Source organism: Aspergillus foveolatus (genome assembly GCF_047715535.1).
Source record: "Aspergillus foveolatus strain CBS 279.81 unplaced genomic scaffold BDW70scaffold_14, whole genome shotgun sequence".
In the NCBI taxonomy this organism is placed as follows: Eukaryota; Fungi; Ascomycota; class Eurotiomycetes; order Eurotiales; family Aspergillaceae; genus Aspergillus; species Aspergillus foveolatus.
In genome coordinates this window covers 278,519-296,860 of record NW_027396078.1, presented here as the reverse complement: position 1 = coordinate 296,860, position 18,342 = coordinate 278,519, and the positions used below count along the sequence as shown (strand labels likewise).

The window sequence follows — 18,342 nt, the reverse complement described above, 5'->3', positions numbered from 1 at the left end:
CACCCGTCTTCTTGCGCGCCACCACCAGCAAACCATTTCGCCTGGCTAGTATCTCCTTTCAATACCCACTGCAGCCACTTCACAGCGGCATCACCAAAAGCGCCTCCCTCGGGCTCAGCGTAGGTCCCCAGGTGACCGACGGGGTAGTTTCCTACCCACTTTGGCACGCCAGTTAGGGCGGCATAGTCGACCATGCCCTGCATTAAACCATCCATTAGTGTCTTCAAATAACAATGAATGGGGAGTTTACGAAGAGACATACATTTTTATAGGCGATATCCTTCTTCCCACCAAGGAAATAGAAAACGGGCTTCTTGACGTCCTTAATGGTATCCGGATCCTCACTCGGCAGCCCCAAGAGATCGCCAAAGAATCCCAAGTCCAGGAAACCAGAGTTAAAAATCCCCAGGTATCTCACTCGTTCTTCATCGCGCATCTGGTACGCCTCAAGTCCGCCGCAACTCTGGCCCGCAACTGCAATTCTGCTCCTATCAATAGCCCTGTGCTTTCCTGTTGTGTTGGTGTTCGTCTCAATCCAGTCAAGCGCGTCTCTCATCAGCTGCACGTCAGTTGTTCCGTGTCCATCCGGCGCCCCTGAGGCGATGGCAAGAAAGCCGTACGAGGCGATATTGGTGAGGAAGTTGCCGAAGAGTGTCCCGTTCGCGGAACAGGCGCCATTGCCCCAGATCAGCACTGGTAAGGTGGTGTTGCTAGGTAAGTGGCGAGGCATGTAGATCGTGTGGTTCGGCAAGCTTGGGTCGAAAATATGCGACTGCACGTTAAGATGATTGTCTTGTTAGATGGGCTGGGCTCTAGGGATGGAAATATTAGAAGAGGAAGGAGAAACGTACGGCGTCATAGGGCCCATTTCCTGCCGCGAGGCAGAGTATTGCATGAATAATGCAGATGAGCGCTGGGATATGCCACTTCGTCATGGTTGTAGTTGAACGGTTGTAGAGGTACCTTGAAACCAGAAAGAGTACGCATGTCCACTGGAACAGAATAATTGACAGGCGGAGTCATTCTGAATCTTATGACTGTCCAGACTGTTGGAATATGCCGGTCCTGTCGTAAGGCAGATCTTTGCACCTCGGTCTGGCTCCCAGTTGAGACAGGGCTTTTGTCGTCGGCAGATGGAACGAACCGCATACGTTCACATTATCCGGCAGTTAAGAAGTGCCCTATCGGTACTGCATGCTCGGCGTATCTGAAACTTCCAAGGCGTTTCTACCTTGTGCGTGATATGAAAAGGCAAGGATTGGTCCATCTCTTGAGACAATTAGACCGAGGAAACACGGGAGATGTTCGGGACAAGAACCATCACAGGCTGGTTTAATCTCGGTAATTCAGACAACTTCTTACAAAGCCAGAACCAGCTTTATAACTTATACATTGCTTGTGATCGCCTGTGACTAAGAAGAAAATTGGCCTTTCCTCATTTAATGGGCTTCCTGGTGTTGGCCCTGAGAAGCAGCAATAACGAGTTACCTAAACCTTTGTCCGGGAAGGTAGAAAACTCTTGGAAACTGTAATGATGAACAAATAAAGCTGTTGGCAGGAAGAAAGAGTATTGATGCTATCCACGATTCATTGACATTGGCGAAACGGCTGGTAGATTCTAAGACGTCAGAGAAAGAAGACAAAGAGCAGTAAATAATGACTAACCAGGCCCTCCTGTAGTATGAGCATATAAATAAGAGAATAGAATAGCAAGGAACCAGGGGAAGTAAACATCTCGAGTTCAACAGTCAACACCCATGCTCGTACTACAACAGGCCTTCATAGCTCGAGGTAAGCCATGCCCATCGCACCCGGTCCCACCCCAAGCGCTTTCAGAGAATAGTGCTGGACCTGCTGGTTCTTTTCAATATCAAAGACCGTGATAGCTGCATCCGTAGTGCCATTTCCAGGAGACAGCGCATAAACAAGCCTGTCCACGACAACGAGATCCACAAGACCAGGATCATGGTTGGGTAGACTGGTAGTTCGCAAGATTCTCGCATCGACAGCATCCAGCTCGACAAGCCGGTTGACAGCAACATCTGTTACGAAGATACTGTTTGACTTGGCTGAGTACGCTGCCCAGCAGGTTGCTGTTTGGTCGGGAATTACTGTCTTAGCCACTAACCCGGCTTCGTGAGTCGATCTGTTGACAGACAGAGCCGCAGCGCCAAATCCAGGATCCGTCACAAGGATAATGTCCGACGAGGGGATGATGGCCGAGCCGAAGAGCAGACCGGTTCCGTTGGGCGAGCTCCGGATGTCTTTCCTTGACACGGTAGGGGGTGTCTCAGGCGAACCGCCGTGAAGACATGGGAAAACGGAGAGATAGCCCGTATTGTTCGTAGTTCCGTCTCCCTTAACTGTGGCATAGAGGACAGATTCATCGGCAGAGAAGAGGACCTGAGACACAGTATTTGCTGGCCCAACTGGCGGCGTACTCTGGCCAAGCTCGAACGGGCGTAGGTCGTCAAAACTTCCCAGTCCATGCTTGTCATACGTCGTGCAAGATACACCGGCCTTAGTTCCGGTTGTTCCAACACAAACTAGACGGCCTTTCGCCGATACAGCAACGGTGTTGGGGAAATCGCCCGGAATATTGGCGGGCTCGCCGACGAGGGTGAGCTTCGATAGACTGGTTTTGTTGTGTCCCAGCATGCTCAGCGTATTGCATCCGGGATTAACCGCGAAGATATACTTATAGAACGATAATCTGTCAGTACCTGGCAGATATAGGTAACAGGGCCACGGGCAATCTACCTCTTCTGTTACAGCCACTGCGCCTTGACTAAAGAGCAAGTCCGGGCCTGCGGGCTGTCCATCATTCTGAAGCGCTCTCTCTCCAGTTCCTCCTGTCAGAGTAGCTTGGGCATCTCCAAGAAGCCCATTCTTCTGAATTGGGACTCCAACAATAGTATTCTCTGCGTTGTTCGTGAGGAGGTAGATTGCCTTGCTGGGATAGGACACAGGATGGGAATCGACAGTCCAGGCCAGTACTAAGAAAAAGAAGCAAACGATGGGGTTGGGGCGCATCTTGATTCGGTGAAATGCAGGTAGTACGTGATATTTCGGTATTACGATGATCTCTATTGTAGTGAAAAATATCATCCATGGTGGTCTTCTCCTGCCCTTATATAGGGATTTCCAGCATGTTTTCAATTTTTCGTACTCAAGGATTTTCAGCTCAACAGTCATATTATCCCCTAACAGGCACTGCGTTGATTCCTCATCTTCGCATTCATAGCCTTCTTCAAGCCACTTGTACGGCTAAGCGCCCTGCTTCGCCGCCTCCCCCTTGTTCGCCGTCGGTGTCAGCTTAGGGCTGACTGACGCTAACCGTAACTCGTAATTCTTGATGCCGAGATGAGGTGATCAACACGAACTTGGCACTGGGACTAAGATGCAATACGATGATCCTCTATGCCGAAACTTCTGTTGCGGTCAACGCTTTGGACCTGTCACATTTGATGGGCCTTTACAGGCTGCCACTGGCGACAAAGCTGGACCAATCATCTCTCTTGAAGCAGCACAAGTCAGTCTTGACAGTTCTAGGTGTACGTACCTAGATACTTACTAGTAGACCTTATTAATTCGGCCCGTGCAGCCAAATATAAGGTGCGTCATTTCCGACCGAAGCCACGCGGTAACTAGTGCTGGGATTTCCTGAATTAAATTAATGGATAGTGATGCCTACCTGAAAATCAATCATTCCACATTGGCCTGTACGCAAGAGGCGTCGTTTGATCAAAGTCTTCGGCGACCACAAGAGCAAGGCAGAAAGGCAGCAAGACGGTACAGTTTAAGGCAACAAAGCTCTGGTGACTAATATTCCAGCCAACCAGGGCTTGCTTTTTCGTATAGCAAGCGCCCGTCCTTTCACCATCTTCATCTTTAATCATCGCATTCTACCATCAGACCCGGTACTTCATGCAGTCAACCTTTCCTTCATGTGAGCAGCATGAGACACGTCAGGATATACCGGATTTATTCTCCGGGCGGACGACGGTTCAAGGAGACTACCACAAGCAGACCCAAAACCAGGCTTAAAAGAATCTGATATGGAAATGTCATGTATATGCCGGCTTACGCCACGTGACATCGTGGCTTGGGCGCGACCTCTAACCCCTGAGGATCTGACCCCTCAACAGATAGACAGAGTGTGGAAGAGTAAAGAGATCTATCGTCAACAAGATAGAGAATCAATCGTCATATGGCATCCGATCCTTAGTAGGCTACGTCCGTGTAGTTGATACAGTTTCCTCCTGCCCTTTCCCCTTTGAGCATATTCCACAACATTGGTTATGAGCCCGGGCTGCTACGTCTAGCCTAACCAGCAGGCCTAGCACCTCGGGGGATTGCGTGAGGCCTAATCGCCTTGCCCAATTCAGCAGAATATCGAAGCTGTACGCGGCGTGTTGATCCTCGATCCTGTGAAGGTGGCCAGGCCCGTACAACCTGCCTACTTATCCCTGATCGAGCTATCGAACCACGAACCTAGAACCGAACAAGGCGGATGCCACCGGCTCGACGACGAGAACGAGACCCACGGACTGGGAGATATATATCGGGCCGAGAGAATACAGGAGACCTAGCCGGGCCGAGCGTGCCCGGGGCATTTGACGAACCGATAGAGACGATTGATCAGACCGAGACGGCGCCAGGGGCGAGCGAGACGGTCGAGATAGAGCCGACTGAGACGACCGAGGCAACCATATATGAGACGGCCGAGACGGACGAGACAGTCGAGAGAATCTGAAGCGCTAGTGGCATCGAGATCGACGATCCTAGCGAGCAGCTGCAAGCAGAATTGGCAGCGGAGGACCTGATCAACAGCTGCAGGGGGAGCCAGTATCCGGGATACTAATTATACAAGAATCGACATCCGGGATGTCAAGGCAATCGGAAAGACTTCCCCCCCTTGATAAGGGTGATCGGATTAAGCCAGTGGGCGTCAAATATGATATCCTGGACGCGTCGAACATCAGGCTATGGAAGAAGAAGATTGAAGGTCTCCTGAGGCTCCAGAAATGCTGGAAAGTGGTCGAGAACACCAGGAAGATGAGAATTGAAGGGAAAACCGAGCTTCTCTATCAGGCAATGCAAGATGAGGATTATATGGACCACAACTTACTTGCTGTTACATATCTAACAGCCTATATCTCGGAAGGGGATGCAACTGCAGTGAAGAACCTTGAGATCAGTGGAGATATCTGGATCTACCTCATGGAGAAATACGAGGCTGCGAACCCTAGAAGGAAGGTCAACCTCCTGATGCAGCTATTCACATGGAAGATGGATCCTAAGATGAAGATCAGCGAAGCTATTCAGGACCTTGAAAGACTGCATGAAGAAGTCAAAGATGTATGGGAAAAGGAATACCTGGATCAGGATGCACTGATGGTATTATTCCTATGCGGACTGCCGCCCGAGTATGAGGCATATGCAGATGGCCTCAGGTCTATTGGAGAGACTAAACGGGCAGTCATATTATCTCAATTGGAAGAGAAAGAAATGTCGCTTCGAGCAGAGAGACCCGCAGAGGGAGTTAGCGAATCAGCAAACCGAGCAGAGCAGAGAAGATGCTTTAATAGTGGCGAGAAGGGCCATTTTGCAAGAGATTGTACAGCTCCAAAGAAGAACCGAGAGCAAAGCAGTTCCCGGGAGGACCCTCAGGGAAGGAGTCACCGGAAGGGCCATAGCAAGGCCAGAGGACATGGAAATGGCAGAGATAAGAGCCGAAGAGGACATACCGGCCGCCAGAAAGGAAAAGCCCGTACGGCAAATGAAGAAACAGATACAGCTTCCTTCTGCCCTTTCCCCATTGAGCATCCACAACAGGCAACGATATGAAAACATAACTGGCCGCGAGTTAGTGTTCTGACTACCGTTTTTTATGATCATGGTGATCTGAAAATACAGGAAATTCAGGTCTTTTTATGATGCGCTTGCAGTAATCTTTCGCCTAAACTAAATGATACTCTGCCAAGCTGTCTTTAGATAGGAGTGCCCCCTCCAAACTCATATTTTTCTTGATAAATACTTCTTAAAGACAAAAAAATCAAACGTGTTGCGCATTTTGTCGTCAACTCAGCCGTCAAGGTTGTACGATAGTGACATCCGGGAGCTTGTGCGCATTCACTGCCGTCTTAAGCGGAGGAAGCGCATCGGAGACGGTGATATTGCCACGGATTCACGGTAGACTACATAGAGTGTCAGCTGTGAAGAGGGTTTCTGGGTTTGGCGAATGCTGTGGGCAGGTCCATATGTAACAGTATTGTTGGGTCTCAGCTACTTGGCGGTGGCTGAAGTTATATGGATGAACAGCAACCGCGATAACAAGGATTGCTGTAAGCATTTATGCTCTAGTAGTCTATGATCATGCCGGCATCCTTGGAGTATCCTCCTCCCTTTTGCATAGCACAGGAACAAAGATCCATGGAATCTCATTCTAATACAGAAGACTCAGGCAGGCAGAACTTGGCTTGCAGCAGGCTGCCCATCTGCTGCCTGCGACTGCCTGCACCATCAGACACCAGCTCGTCTAAACACGTTCCGGCTCCCCATTAATATATAATCACCTGGTCCTCAATCCTTCAATAGTACTATCTCCTCCATTCCAAACCCCATCGCACCGTCATCATGGAGAACCCGTGGAAGCCCCGTCGCATCGAATACCGCCATTCTCTGGTCGAGCTGGAGGATGAAGTCAACAAAGTTATGATCGAAGACTGCAAGGTCGACGCCTGTGTCGATCTGTTCATCTCCCACGTCCTAAGCTTTCAACCGGATCCGGACAAGTACGGTTACCGGTACTACGTTGACAGTGCTCTCTCGTCCGTTCCGGAAGACAGGCTGGCAGGGTTGACAGAGGAACTGCAGCAAAACCTGGATCAACTAGTCCCAGGATATATTGATGGATCCAGCGAGGATATTTTGCAACATGAAAAACTGAAAGACAGGGTCCAAAGCAGGTGGAGAGACTTGACTGGGTATTCACATACCGGAATGAACAAGAATAGCATCCCGCCCTCACTCGTTCAGACCCTAATGGAGAACGAGTATAGAGAACGTGCTGGATTGATTCGAAAGGTTTCCGCCCATGAAAAAGCTGCGTTCGCCGATTCCTGCCGCCAATTGCGAGGCATTATCGAGGGCGAACGTGCAACGGCTTTGTTCTCCTGCGGCGGTTCAATTCCTGTCATTTTCAATGGCATCAAGGTCACAGATAAAGACTGCTCTTCGTCTCCCCCCGTGAGCATTTTCTGGAGCAAAAGCGACGACGCCATTGCGCATAAGCTTGTTCTACCCCTCGACGTTTCGGTTCTCGAAACTCATCCAGACACACTACAACGTCTCGTCGCAGACTGCGACGCTGCGAGCTTTGGACGAGGAGAAGAAGATGTGATTGACCCAGAGTACCGAAGAGCTGGTAAGATCAACACGGATCAGTTTGCCACGAGCTTTCATCCAGCCAATTTTGGAATCCTTGAGAACATCGCGCAGGTTCTCCTTCCTAGTATCAGCAGTGAAACAGATAACCAGCTAGGGTTCCGCAAGATTACTGCGGAACTCTACAAACTGAATGTAAGTTTTGGACAAGTTGGAGATTGGCTGCTCTAACGCGGACAGGTATACTCTGGCCCATCAGGCCACTTTCGAAAGCACGTCGACACCCCGCGCGCCGCAAACCAGATTGGGTCACTTGTTGTCTGTCTGCCATCTGGCTTCCAGGGTGGTAGACTGTCTGTTGAGCATCACGGGCAGAAGGTCGAGTTTGACTGGAGTGAAAACAGCGAGACCAAGATCCAGTGGGCTGCGTTCTACAGCGACTGCGAGCATGAGATCGAGACCATCACTCAAGGCAACAGAGTCACGCTGACCTATAATTTGTATGTCACAGAGCCTGTGAGTGTTGACATTCCATCATCCATGTCGATCGTGGACCCCAGGGCGTACCCCGCATACCCATGGATCAGGAACCTTCTGATGCAAGAGGATTTCATGAAAGACGGTAAGCTCTATAACATCTTCTTCTCTACCTACTAACAAATTAGGCGGCGTCCTGGGTATATTCTGCTCTCATGCCTACCCCCACTCTTCTAACCTCGCCGAGCTTCAGCTCCCCGGAGCGCTAAAGGGCGCAGACCTAGTTCTCTACTCCGTCTTCAAAACCCTCAACCTCGACGTCGAAGTCCTTCCCATTCTAGAGAAGGATGGACAGTACTGCGACGGAAATCCCCAGCTGGGTATCACGGGCAGAGTCCCTCACAATGAAGAGGACAGCCAAGAGGGCGGATATCACCGGCGTCGCCGTTTCTATATGGAAGAATACGAGTATGACTATCAAGGGATGCTCCAAAAGTTCCTCGAGAACGGCCAAAGACCACAACCGACATACGTGGAACTTCTACCACCAGCGTCAGCTGCTGAGCATGCAGATCTGGACCGACGCTGGAAGCTCCTCATGCTATCGCGTCGCGTGAGCGGCATGCAAGACCTCTTTGAATCCACCGCGGGCGCGAATCTAGCCATCAAGGAGGACAGCTTGCTTAAGCGGACGGGTGCCCAGGTTGGACTATCGCGTCATCCTTACGGGACATCTGATCGCGATTCTAGAAGTGGTATTGACAGGGTACACTCCACCAAGTCTTGTAGTCTCTTTTCAAATATATATGCAACTAACTTGTCCTCTTAGTTTATCCAAACTATCTGGCCCGTGCACTATCTCCCTGGTATCACCTGGATCACGGAGCCAAAGCATGAGAAAATGGCATTTAGTCAGATTGCGTACGGGAATGAAGCCTCTATTGGTACGAGGTACTCATGTGCGGCCATCCTTGCTGTGGTTCCGCCGGCTGGGCAGAGGATTGGGACTATTCGCGAGAACTAGCCCGTGTTGGTTTGGCTCAGGCTGGTGAGATCGGACTGAGCATTATGCAGGGGAATAAACTCAAGCAAGGTGGTGGCTTTCTAGGCTTTTTAGGCATAAGAGGCCTGTCTTCATCTTACCTGGAATAAACGCTATATGTCACGGGCTAATGCCATTAACTATCCTACAGGTAGGATTATTGCAGAAGAACACGCTGAAGAAAGAAGAAAAAAAAAAATAAACAAGATCGCCAGGTAGAAACATCTAGATATGCGCCAGCTTACTAACGAGTCATGTGACAGCAAGGTCACGTGAAGCGAGTGGCCGTCGACGGCCTCGAGCACTACTTCCGGGCAGGGCCCGCTACACTAAAGTTGCCCCCATGTTGATGCCTGAGGCCGCACTCACAACCACGACAATGACGAAATATATCTCTAGTTCTTTTTCGGCTATGTCCCGCTTCGGATAACCAGTACTACACAATGCATCCATGATCTAGGTAATTCATAGATCCCTGGTATGTTAGAAAATGAAAAGTAAGAAACAACGAAGAATAGTAAGATCGTGTATCTGAATTTTCGCTGGGCCCTGCAAATTTCTGCGTGTATACTAAGACAAAATTACACTAGTTATACTATTTATACGAGTGGCTTAGTTGTTGGACTTCAACAAGTTTCCATAGTCTAGTGGTTAGGACGGCGGTCTCATACTATGTATGACAGCTCCTATCTAAAGGAGTTGGAAATCCGCAAGCACGAGTTCGATTCTCGTTGGAAGCACTTCAATTTTTTCCTACCTTTCATTTTTTTTCCCTTCGGTTGTGCGTGCGTGGAATGGTGGTGGGGTGGTGGTGGATTAGGTGGGGATGCCATGGCAAAGGCCCATGGGTGCTGATGAACCACATGGTGCAGAATAGGGCTGCATGAAATATTTATACGAGCCAAACATCTAAGTTTATCTACTGAGAGGGTTGAACGTGCTAACATCAACCGGGTCTTTATAGAATTACTCAGCCATACACATACTTTCCATGGTGGGACATTAGTGTGCCACCATCCCTTATAGTCATATAAGAGCGTCAGTATCAGATGCGTGGCGAATTCAACAGCGCATTATATATAAGGGGTACTTACATGTCATCTCCCCCGATCTTGGCTCCAGAGTAGATAATATATGCTGGCGTTTTGCAATGCTTAAGTTTACTTACCCTGTGTTTGTGGCTTTATTAGAAGGTATACAACTCTCACCGTATCCGCAAGGAGCTCATGAGCCGGTATAGCGAAGTCCTGTAGGCATACGTACGAGTTCAAATGACAAACGCCATCCAGCCTCCCAAACAGGGTATCATTGCATTAAGCCAAGCTCCGTAAACACTAGCAGTCTATAGTACCATACAGGAGTCATCCAAGAACGGAAATATTGTATACAAAAGAGGAGAAAGAAATGAATCGTAACCTCATAACGTGTTATTTATGCCACCGTGGACTCGGGACTGGTGTGTCCTTCCTTATCGGCCACAATACTGCCATCCTCCTGACTCCGGCCGTAATTCGACATGGGACCGTACTTGTCGTCATGCTTCTGGGACATGAAGAGGACGATTGTGCTAACAAACAATATCAGCCACATACCGGCAATGGCAGCGAGAATTTAAAGATATAGAGATACCTAATGACGCAAAAGACCCAACCGGGCCAGGCAAGAACAACAGCGGCAATGACTTTGGGATTATCTCGGTATGCTGGTCTGCGTCAGAATATAGTAGGAAGGGCACGGGCATGATAACGCACTGTAAGAGGGTTTCTTCGAGAACTCCAATCTATACTTCTGCGCAGTCTCGCGATCCGTTCCTGTAACTACGGCATCATGTAGAGCGCCGATACACTAACAACGAGGTGATTATCAGTACCTTCGCACACGGTAGATCAACTATTAAGCAGCGACTCACCGTGATAGTCAGCGCCGAGCTCAGCATCATAATCGTAACGACTACCGCCGAGATCTTCCAGCTAATTCGTACATGTTTGCACTCGTGCCTCTCCGGCCAGAAGAGGTCAAAGAAGAACGCTGCACCAAATATAAACGCCACTGCAACCCCCACAAAGATGTTGTACGAGAACGCGCCGATAAAGCTGTTGTTGTGGATTTTCACACCCGGGTGTTGGCCTTGAATGTAGCTTTGTTGATCGAGGTAGTCTGCACGCAAGCGCCCAAAGGAGTCAGCACTGTCTAGGCAAAGCGGTTGTGGAAGGATAGGTGTTTGTGGAGAGAAAGCCGTACCTGAAAACGCAGCCGTCCCGACGGACTCTGAGCAGACGCAGAGGATCATGGCCAGTTGATAGACGATCATCTTTGTTCGGCGGAGATGGTACGCCCGGTTGAACATGTTGGCAGACTTAAACTTGCTAAAACGGATCTCGTGGAGATCGAGGCCCCAGATGACGGTCATCTTGGCCGGTCGAAGAATATTGGATTGGACTGAAAGGCCGAAGACGAGTGAAAGGAGGGAAGAGGAGAAGATTTGTTGAATAGATCTATATAAGAGGTGATGGAGGCGATAAAGGCGATGGAGACGGTCATCATATAGAAGTACAAATAGGGGACCGACGACCAGCGTTCGGACTCAGCATGACGGATGGACAACTGATAGCGACGTCGTAGTGCAGAAAAGAGGGGGCTTGCAATGTGATTGGCAAAGAGGGAAGTATGATGAATTCGTCCCAGGGATCCAGCTCAGGGCAAGCTGTTTTGCAAGATTTGAGATGAGGTCATGGTGGGTAATCTCGGTGATGTCATCGCGCAGGGGGTATAGAGTATGAACCGATCAACAACGGATTTATTATCACCATCTTAATTTTAGCGCATTACAGGGACTGATGATATTGTAGAGAATGCTGATATTGAGAGGGATAGCTCTGCTGAAATAATGTGGTGACTATAGCAACTAGCACAACAGAAGAGATTATACCTCTCCAGTTAGGCGACAGTGGATATACGGGCAAATCTCCAGAGCTCCCAAGCTCATGCCAAGCTCCTTACCACGAGGCTTCAGCGATTAGACGCCATCGTCGTCTATTTTAAACAGTGAAGTCACTGCCCAGCCATCGCCAGCTTGACTTAATGTACCCAAGTAGACCAAATCAGAGCTCCCCCTTCAACGCCGCAACAACCGCATCGCCAAACTCTCTAGTTCCCGTCGAACCTCCAAAATCAGATGTTCGAATTCCCTTATCGAGTACAGTGCGCACCGCATCCTCAATCTGCCGCGCCTCGGCCTCCATGTTGAACGAGTACCGGAACATCAACGCAACGCAGAGGATCATTGCTGTCGGGTTGGCGATGTTCTTACCGGCAATTCTATCGTACGTTATGGTGAGCAACGAGTGAAGGGATAGTAGTGGGTTGTGAATGACATACGTCGGGGCAGACCCATGCGTCGGCTCATAGAGCCCATGTACCTTCCTCTGCTCCCCCGGCTTGGGTAAACCATCCAAACTCGCGCTAGGCAGGACACCCAGCGTTCCGACCAGCGAGCCCGCCTGGTCGGATACCATATCACCAAAAGTATTGTCCGCCAAGATGACGCCATTCAGAGCGCGCGGGTTCGTGGCCATAATCAAGGACGCCGAATCAGCAAGCTGGTGGACAAGTTTCACCTCCGGGTATTCCTCGCTCATGGTCTTTTCGACAACCCGTCGCCAGAGACGCGACGAGGCCAGCACGTTGGCTTTGTCCAGAGAGATCACAGGCCAGGGAGGATCGTGTCGCAGCGCCAGTTCTGCCGAGAGTCGGGTAATCCGCTGTATTTCGGAGGCTGAGTAGCCCCATTCGTCCATTGCTGGCATCATCAATATATAGACCGCATCAAATCTCCGTAAGTATAGGCAAAAGCGCACCATAATCGTCTTCTTCAACCTTCCTCCCAAAGTACGCGCCCCCACAATTCTCCCTCACGACCACAAAGTCGACCCCCTCTATAACGTCCTGCCTGAAGGGACTAAAGTCTCTGGCAATCTCCCTGCTCGGGCTATCGACAGAACACGGTCTCAGGTTTGCATAGATGTCCATCGCCTTCCGTACCTGGAGCAGCCCTCCCTCGGGTCCGTCGAGTCCGCGTCGGATATGGTCCCACTTTGGGCCTCCGACGGCAGCGAAGAGGACTGCATCAGAGGATACGGCAGCATCGAGGACAGCCTGCGTCACCGATTTGCCATGGGTGTCAATGCTACTGCCGCCGATAAGCTCGGTCTGGGTCTTGAATGTGACAGTGGATGTGTTGAAGAGGTAGAGGATCTTGGTGGCTTCGGCCATTACTTCAGGCCCGATCCCGTCGCCGGGGAGGACGAGGATGTTGTATGACTTTTCTGACATGATGCTTCTAGCGCTACCGTGTATGGGTACCGGCAGAAAGTGATTAAGACTTGAGACGTAAAAGATAATCCGTATCTTTATACAACAGGCCGGGGTCGGAGAGTAGGCCGAAATGCGGGGAAGTACACGCACGGATTATCCCCGATATCGCTATCTCGGTTGGTTTCTCGATGTTCTCTACCTCCATAGGCTCTGAGGCTCAGGTCACGGACAATCCCCGATTTGAGTCTTGGGAGAGCAGCGGGGTCACATATAGTGTTGATGGAAGGCTCATGGCAAAGTAATGCAAGCGTGCGCTGGTCAAGCTGGTAAAACTATGCGGGAGACTTTGAACAGGGACAAGACTGCACAAATATTTATGGATTTCTTTCATATTAACAGTGAAATAAATGTATGTCTCTCCTCTCATGTCATTGGGGATGCCAATAGGGATGTCGAGAATGAGAAAGGGAAAATAAATGACAAGGACGAGATTCGATCCCGAGTGGTCCTGGCAGCTGCTTTTGCAGCCTTAGTATGAAGGCATATATCTGCCTTCACCGCGACTCTCCTGGTTGAAGAGATGACTTTGTCTAATTTGTCTGTCCATTCGCCCTCACCGCTACCCCGATAGTTCTGAAGAAAACACCATCTCAGGATCAGTCGGGAACGACTTTCGCCAACAGCTAGAAGTTGCAAGAGATACCTACGTCCTGCTGATAAACTCAATGTTGACAGTGTGGACAACCATGTCGCTTCAACCAGCGTAATGCTCTTATTCCAGACCGTCACCCTGTGCTGTTGTCAATCTATCTTTCTACGCGGGGAATTTGCAGCTTTCAATCGCAATGTCTAATCGAAATGTTTAATATGGCACCGCACATCCCACTCGAAGCGAAAGCGGGCTGGCCTGGGCATGGACGCCACCTACGTACCAGCTAGTCTCCAATGAGTCTTGTCCCGTCTCCAAACCAAGAATCACGCGCGCATCACACTTCCCTTGGCTCCCGACTTGGCCAGGCACGGGCCGCGAAAGCTTGGTGGCACCGCGATACTATCTCAACACTCGGCGAGCCGATGGAACCGGGTTGAGCTGGGATGCATACTCATGCTACCTAGCTAGCCGATCGATTTCGGTTGTCCCGGGTGGGGCAGCCCTGCTCTACTAAGTAGTAATGCATTAAGCTGAGGAGGCTTGGTGGTGATGATGTTCGAGGCTGAGATAGACACCCCTGCTCTTGTTCTGGGGTTGCTGGTTTAATCTGTGAGTTGATTATCTTGTTATGCCATATGACCCATGCAAGCCCGGCTGAAGAGCCCGAAAATGGCATTGTACGGCAGAAATGCCCAAACCCCTGCTGATTGTCTGGTCGACGCGCTCTTGGCTTATTCGCGAATAGACCGAGCTGACATCAAGAGGGCATCAAGGGCTCAGGTTTCTGGCGTTATACAGCTATACTGGACAGGGAAGTGCTATACGGCGCGTCAATCCACGACGTTCTTGTCCTTGGCCTGCGCTCAAGGACGGGAAGGTCCTGCCGGGATCCCCAACGACATCGCGCGCCCCAGTCAACAAAACAAGTGAGATCGGGAGACCGAAGAGCCGCCGGGCTAACGAATACCAGGCTGCGCGGCCGAGCGGACTCGAGAGCGAGAAGTAACAATCTTTGGCAAACAAATAGCGGCGCCATTTCTCCGAGCTATCATTACTCTGCAATTATAAACAAGCATAACAATCATATAAGATTGCAATAACGTCGACCGACAACTGACCTGAGAATGGACTGACAGCCGAGAAATATCCCTTTTCGCGGCAGAACTTCGGGTGGCTGAAACAAGTGAGCGATCTCATCGTAATGACGCTACGAAAGTGGAATGAAGTGGAATGATGGGCTTGCCCACGCTCATGCACGAGTTCCACATGCACCATGGAGTTCTTGCCCCGGACCTTGTTGCGCGTTGTTGTCGCGTGTTGCGGTCTGGAGGTGGAATCCGACAGGCAGCGTGAATCAGTTATGCTGGAGTCCGTGGTGAAACGTCACCAGGTTACTGTCCGTCATGCCATTCCTCGAATGACATGTTGACGAACATTCTTGGAATTTACTGGAATTTCTAAACGTAAGCGAATCCCGTGGTGATAGGGGCAAGAGCCGATGAAAGACCGGGCCGGCGCAGCGCCAGCGCGGCCTTTACGGCCTGGGGTCAGCAGCCGAGCAGAGAAATCTCTTCGCCGGCCCCCGCCAAGTCTCCGGATTTCTCCGTATTTCGGTCCGAGTCATTGATTGCGGAGCCCCGGAAGTCCAACACTACAATGCCGCCTCGTCTATTGGCAGCCCGTATATTGAGCAGCGCAAACTTAGCACATCCTCTAGATTCGCTGTCACCAGTCATTCAAGCCTTTCGTGCATCGTCGAAATTCTGGAATGTCAATCTTGCCCATGTTAAGCCGGCGACGTCCCCGCATAGTCAGCATATGGCCCTGTCCGGTTCGACCAGTCCGGGGCCCTGATCTCCGCGCGGACGAATTCCGAGGGGTGCTTGGATTTGGTAAAGATCCTCGCGCTAGTCCACCAAGCCTTCGCCAATTTTGTCAAGAATTCCGGCGCCCTCGAGCTAGTAAAGTATGTTCCAGGCGTTTCTAACCACTCACCGTTGGGCGATGGGACCTGGGGATTCGAGTCGTTTTTCGAAGCTGCCGCCTGTGACCTTGGAATCGCCGACACGACGTGGGCCCATAACGACGTGCCTGAGACGGAGTCTTGCCTGATCTGGGACTGCAAGTTATCAGTGATGACTGACGAGTGATGGTGTTGATGGCCAGGCATAAATACATGGGGTTGTTTCGCTGTACCACACTTTCCTCCCCCCGCTGCTCTTCTACTCCTATCTCCCCATACAATTTTTCTTGCTTTCTCTTTTCTCTTATTTTTTACTCAGCCTAACCAGATTTCTTGGCATACTCACACTGGTTAGCTAGCCGAACATGGCTGAGCCCGAGAAGACAGAACTCGAGGCTCTCGAGGTCGTGCGCGAGCGTGCCCAAGATGCCGACGCCTTCATCGACGAGATGGAGCAAAAGCTCGAGGCTGCCGGCGGCCTCGAGACCGGCTTCTTCCAGATCCAGTTCAAGGACCCTAAACACTTCACCTGGTTACTTGTTGCCTTCGCCAGTATGGGTGGTCTGCTTTCGGGCATCGACCAGAGTACCATTTCCGGAGCGAACTTGTACCTTCCTAAAGACCTGCACTTGGATGCAAGGCAGAACAGTCTGGTCAACTCAGGGATGCCGCTGGGCGCTGTTGGTGGTGCTTTGATTCTGTCGCCTTGCAACGAGTACCTTGGACGAAAATGGTCGATTATCATCTCTTTGATTCTGTATACTATTGGTGCTGCGCTTGAGGCGGGGTCAATTAACTATGGTGGGTTTGATTTCTCTCTGGTCCTCTATGACAGCTGGCTAATGGGGCTTACCTAGGCATGATGGTCGCTGCTCGTGTCATCCTCGGCGTCGGTGTCGGTCTCGAGGGCGGTACTGTCCCCGTCTATGTTGCAGAGACCGTCGAGCGCCGCATTCGTGGTAACCTGGTTTCGCTGTACCAGTTCAACATCGCGCTCGGAGAGGTCCTCGGATATGCCATCTCTGCCATGTTCCTGCGCGTTCCTGGTAACTGGCGGTATATTCTTGGCTCATCGCTTGTCTTCTCTACTATCATGTTTGCTGGGTACGTCGCACCGTATATGCATATTCATACGAAGCCTTGCTGACACCTTGCCTTGTAGAATGCTCTTCCTCCCCGAGAGTCCCCGTTTCCTCGTCCATCAAGGCAAAACCCTCGACGCATACAAAGTGTGGAAGCGGATCCGCGGTATTCAGACCGTTGAAGCCCGCGACGAGTTCTTCGTCATGACGGCTTCCGTCCGCCAGGAAGAGAATGAGGTCCATGAGGGCGCCCACAACAAGCGCTTCCCCTGGATGGATTTCTTCACGTAAGCACCTCCGTCGGCCCTTGGCGCTCTTTCCGCCCACCATAAGCCGTCCTGATTCATACCATACTGACATGTCTACAGCGTTCCGCGCGCCCGCCGCTCCCTCATCTACGCCAATATCATGATTATCCTCGGGCAGATGACGGGTATCAATGCCATCATGTATTACATGAGTGTGCTTATGAACCAAATCGGGTTCAACGAGGAAAATGCAAATTATATGTCCCTCGTTGGTGGCGGTTCCTTGTTGCTCGGAACGATCCCTGCCATTTTCCTCATGGAGTCCTTCGGCCGCCGCTTCTGGGCCATCGTTACACTCCCTGGCTTCTTCATCGGTCTTGTTCTCATCGGCGCCAGTTATCAGGTCGACCTCAAGACAGACCTTATGACCGTCGAAGCCCTCTACCTTACCGGTCTCATCGTCTACCAGGGCTTTTTCGGCTGCTACGCCTGTCTAACCTGGGTCGTTCCATCGGAAGTATACCCAACATACCTCCGCAGCTACGGGATGACAACCTCCGACGCCCTCCTCTTCCTCATGTCCTTCATCGTGACATACAACTTCACAGCCATGCAGGAAGCCATGGGCAAGACGGGTCTGAGTCTGGGATTCTACGGCGGCATCGCGGCGGTCGGCTGGGTGTATCAGGTGTTCTTCATGCCCGAGACCAAAGATAAAACGCTTGAGGAGATTGAGGAGGTGTTTTCGAGACCCACCATGGATATCGTGCGTGAGAATTGGGCAGGTGTTAAAGAGACGTGTGGGAACTTGGCCCGAGGGAACTTCAGGAAGGTCTTTGCTGAGCAGACGAAGCGGCGGAGGAGTGTGCATGAGGCTGAGTTAAAGGGCTTAGCGTAGACTGGACGATTTGATATATAAATGTTATCTGATGGTGATGACCTGCGTTTGCAAGGGCATGGATACCTATTATTATGGACTACGGGAATTTGTTTGCTTATGGAAATTCTATACAATATAATACTTGGTCCTAAATTCTGCACGAATATATACGAGGCCTTGGCAAAATCCTCGCTTTCCAGGCTAGCGCTTCTACTACAACAAATGTGAAAGCGTAGGTATCGTCAAACCCCGACTAAAACCCGCATTGTCTTATCTATATGCAATTGCTTGAGTG

General features: G+C 50.6%; 6 protein-coding genes and 1 non-coding gene across 7 annotated transcripts in view; 3 read left to right on the top strand and 4 right to left on the bottom strand.

Moving 5' to 3' along the window:
* Nucleotides 1-935, bottom strand: part of BDW70DRAFT_158447 (uncharacterized protein) — a gene marked incomplete at both ends in the record, with an annotated part of 2,978 nt that extends 2,043 nt beyond the window's left edge. The window contains 3 exons of the mRNA XM_073740522.1: nt 66-197; nt 263-772; nt 852-935. Of these exons, the coding sequence (XP_073597648.1) occupies nt 66-197; nt 263-772; nt 852-935 (726 nt within the window). The remainder of the gene's footprint in view (nt 1-65; nt 198-262; nt 773-851) is intronic.
* A 649-nt stretch (nt 936-1,584) lies between these two features.
* On the bottom strand, nt 1,585-3,078 carry BDW70DRAFT_133109 (uncharacterized protein). The gene is made up of 2 exons (XM_073736269.1): nt 2,761-3,078; nt 1,585-2,697 (listed from the first exon to the last, which is right to left on the bottom strand). Exons 1-2 carry the CDS (start codon nt 3,031-3,033, stop codon nt 1,780-1,782), a joined length of 1,191 nt encoding a protein of 396 aa, XP_073597647.1. The 5' UTR covers nt 3,034-3,078; the 3' UTR covers nt 1,585-1,779.
* A 3,547-nt stretch (nt 3,079-6,625) lies between these two features.
* Nucleotides 6,626-9,055, top strand: BDW70DRAFT_133106 (2OG-Fe(II) oxygenase). The gene is made up of 4 exons (XM_073736268.1): nt 6,626-7,584; nt 7,630-8,011; nt 8,055-8,632; nt 8,696-9,055. The coding sequence occupies exons 1-4, from the start codon at nt 6,640-6,642 to the stop codon at nt 8,888-8,890; spliced, it is 2,100 nt and encodes a 699-aa protein (XP_073597646.1). The 5' UTR covers nt 6,626-6,639; the 3' UTR covers nt 8,891-9,055.
* Nucleotides 9,056-9,541: 486 nt separating this feature from the next.
* Nucleotides 9,542-9,648, top strand: BDW70DRAFT_t77. The gene has a single exon. It is a non-coding gene; the product is annotated as a tRNA-Met (tRNA).
* Nucleotides 9,649-10,050: 402 nt separating this feature from the next.
* BDW70DRAFT_133104 (uncharacterized protein) lies at nt 10,051-11,572 on the bottom strand. Its single transcript, XM_073736267.1, has 5 exons — nt 11,150-11,572; nt 10,818-11,065; nt 10,660-10,753; nt 10,538-10,610; nt 10,051-10,475 (listed from the first exon to the last, which is right to left on the bottom strand). Exons 1-5 carry the CDS (start codon nt 11,316-11,318, stop codon nt 10,340-10,342), a joined length of 720 nt encoding a protein of 239 aa, XP_073597645.1. The 5' UTR covers nt 11,319-11,572; the 3' UTR covers nt 10,051-10,339.
* A 416-nt stretch (nt 11,573-11,988) lies between these two features.
* Nucleotides 11,989-13,686, bottom strand: BDW70DRAFT_166624 (3-isopropylmalate dehydrogenase). Its single transcript, XM_073742041.1, has 3 exons — nt 12,766-13,686; nt 12,287-12,707; nt 11,989-12,226 (listed from the first exon to the last, which is right to left on the bottom strand). Exons 1-3 carry the CDS (start codon nt 13,238-13,240, stop codon nt 12,010-12,012), a joined length of 1,113 nt encoding a protein of 370 aa, XP_073597644.1. The 5' UTR covers nt 13,241-13,686; the 3' UTR covers nt 11,989-12,009.
* Nucleotides 13,687-16,032: 2,346 nt separating this feature from the next.
* Nucleotides 16,033-18,165, top strand: BDW70DRAFT_23154 (putative MFS sugar transporter). Its single transcript, XM_073743557.1, has 4 exons — nt 16,033-16,638; nt 16,695-16,941; nt 17,000-17,206; nt 17,288-18,165. The coding sequence occupies exons 1-4, from the start codon at nt 16,203-16,205 to the stop codon at nt 18,063-18,065; spliced, it is 1,668 nt and encodes a 555-aa protein (XP_073597643.1). The 5' UTR covers nt 16,033-16,202; the 3' UTR covers nt 18,066-18,165.
* Nucleotides 18,166-18,342: the final 177 nt, after the last annotated feature.

Excerpts from the sequence above, each read along its gene's own strand:
- BDW70DRAFT_133109 (XM_073736269.1), bottom strand. The coding sequence starts at position 3,033 with ATGCGCCCCAACCCCATCGTTTGCTTCTTTTTCTTAGTACTGGCCTGG. Across the intron at positions 2,698-2,760 it reads CAGTGGCTGTAACAGAAGAG|TATATCTTCGCGGTTAATCC; the intron begins GTAGATTGCCCG and ends TCGTTCTATAAG.
- BDW70DRAFT_133106 (XM_073736268.1), top strand. The coding sequence starts at position 6,640 with ATGGAGAACCCGTGGAAGCCCCGTCGCATCGAATACCGCCATTCTCTG. Across the intron at positions 8,012-8,054 it reads AGAGGATTTCATGAAAGACG|GCGGCGTCCTGGGTATATTC; the intron begins GTAAGCTCTATA and ends CTAACAAATTAG. Across the intron at positions 8,633-8,695 it reads CTAGAAGTGGTATTGACAGG|TTTATCCAAACTATCTGGCC; the intron begins GTACACTCCACC and ends TTGTCCTCTTAG.
- BDW70DRAFT_133104 (XM_073736267.1), bottom strand. The coding sequence starts at position 11,318 with ATGACCGTCATCTGGGGCCTCGATCTCCACGAGATCCGTTTTAGCAAG. Across the intron at positions 10,754-10,817 it reads GCTCGGCGCTGACTATCACG|TGTATCGGCGCTCTACATGA; the intron begins GTGAGTCGCTGC and ends CCTCGTTGTTAG. Across the intron at positions 10,611-10,659 it reads CTCGAAGAAACCCTCTTACA|CATACCGAGATAATCCCAAA; the intron begins GTGCGTTATCAT and ends GACGCAGACCAG.
- BDW70DRAFT_166624 (XM_073742041.1), bottom strand. The coding sequence starts at position 13,240 with ATGTCAGAAAAGTCATACAACATCCTCGTCCTCCCCGGCGACGGGATC. Across the intron at positions 12,708-12,765 it reads GGTTGAAGAAGACGATTATG|CAATGGACGAATGGGGCTAC; the intron begins GTGCGCTTTTGC and ends TGATGATGCCAG. Across the intron at positions 12,227-12,286 it reads ACGCATGGGTCTGCCCCGAC|AATTGCCGGTAAGAACATCG; the intron begins GTATGTCATTCA and ends AACGTACGATAG.
- BDW70DRAFT_23154 (XM_073743557.1), top strand. The coding sequence starts at position 16,203 with ATGGCTGAGCCCGAGAAGACAGAACTCGAGGCTCTCGAGGTCGTGCGC. Across the intron at positions 16,639-16,694 it reads GGCGGGGTCAATTAACTATG|GCATGATGGTCGCTGCTCGT; the intron begins GTGGGTTTGATT and ends GGGCTTACCTAG. Across the intron at positions 17,207-17,287 it reads CCCTGGATGGATTTCTTCAC|CGTTCCGCGCGCCCGCCGCT; the intron begins GTAAGCACCTCC and ends ACATGTCTACAG.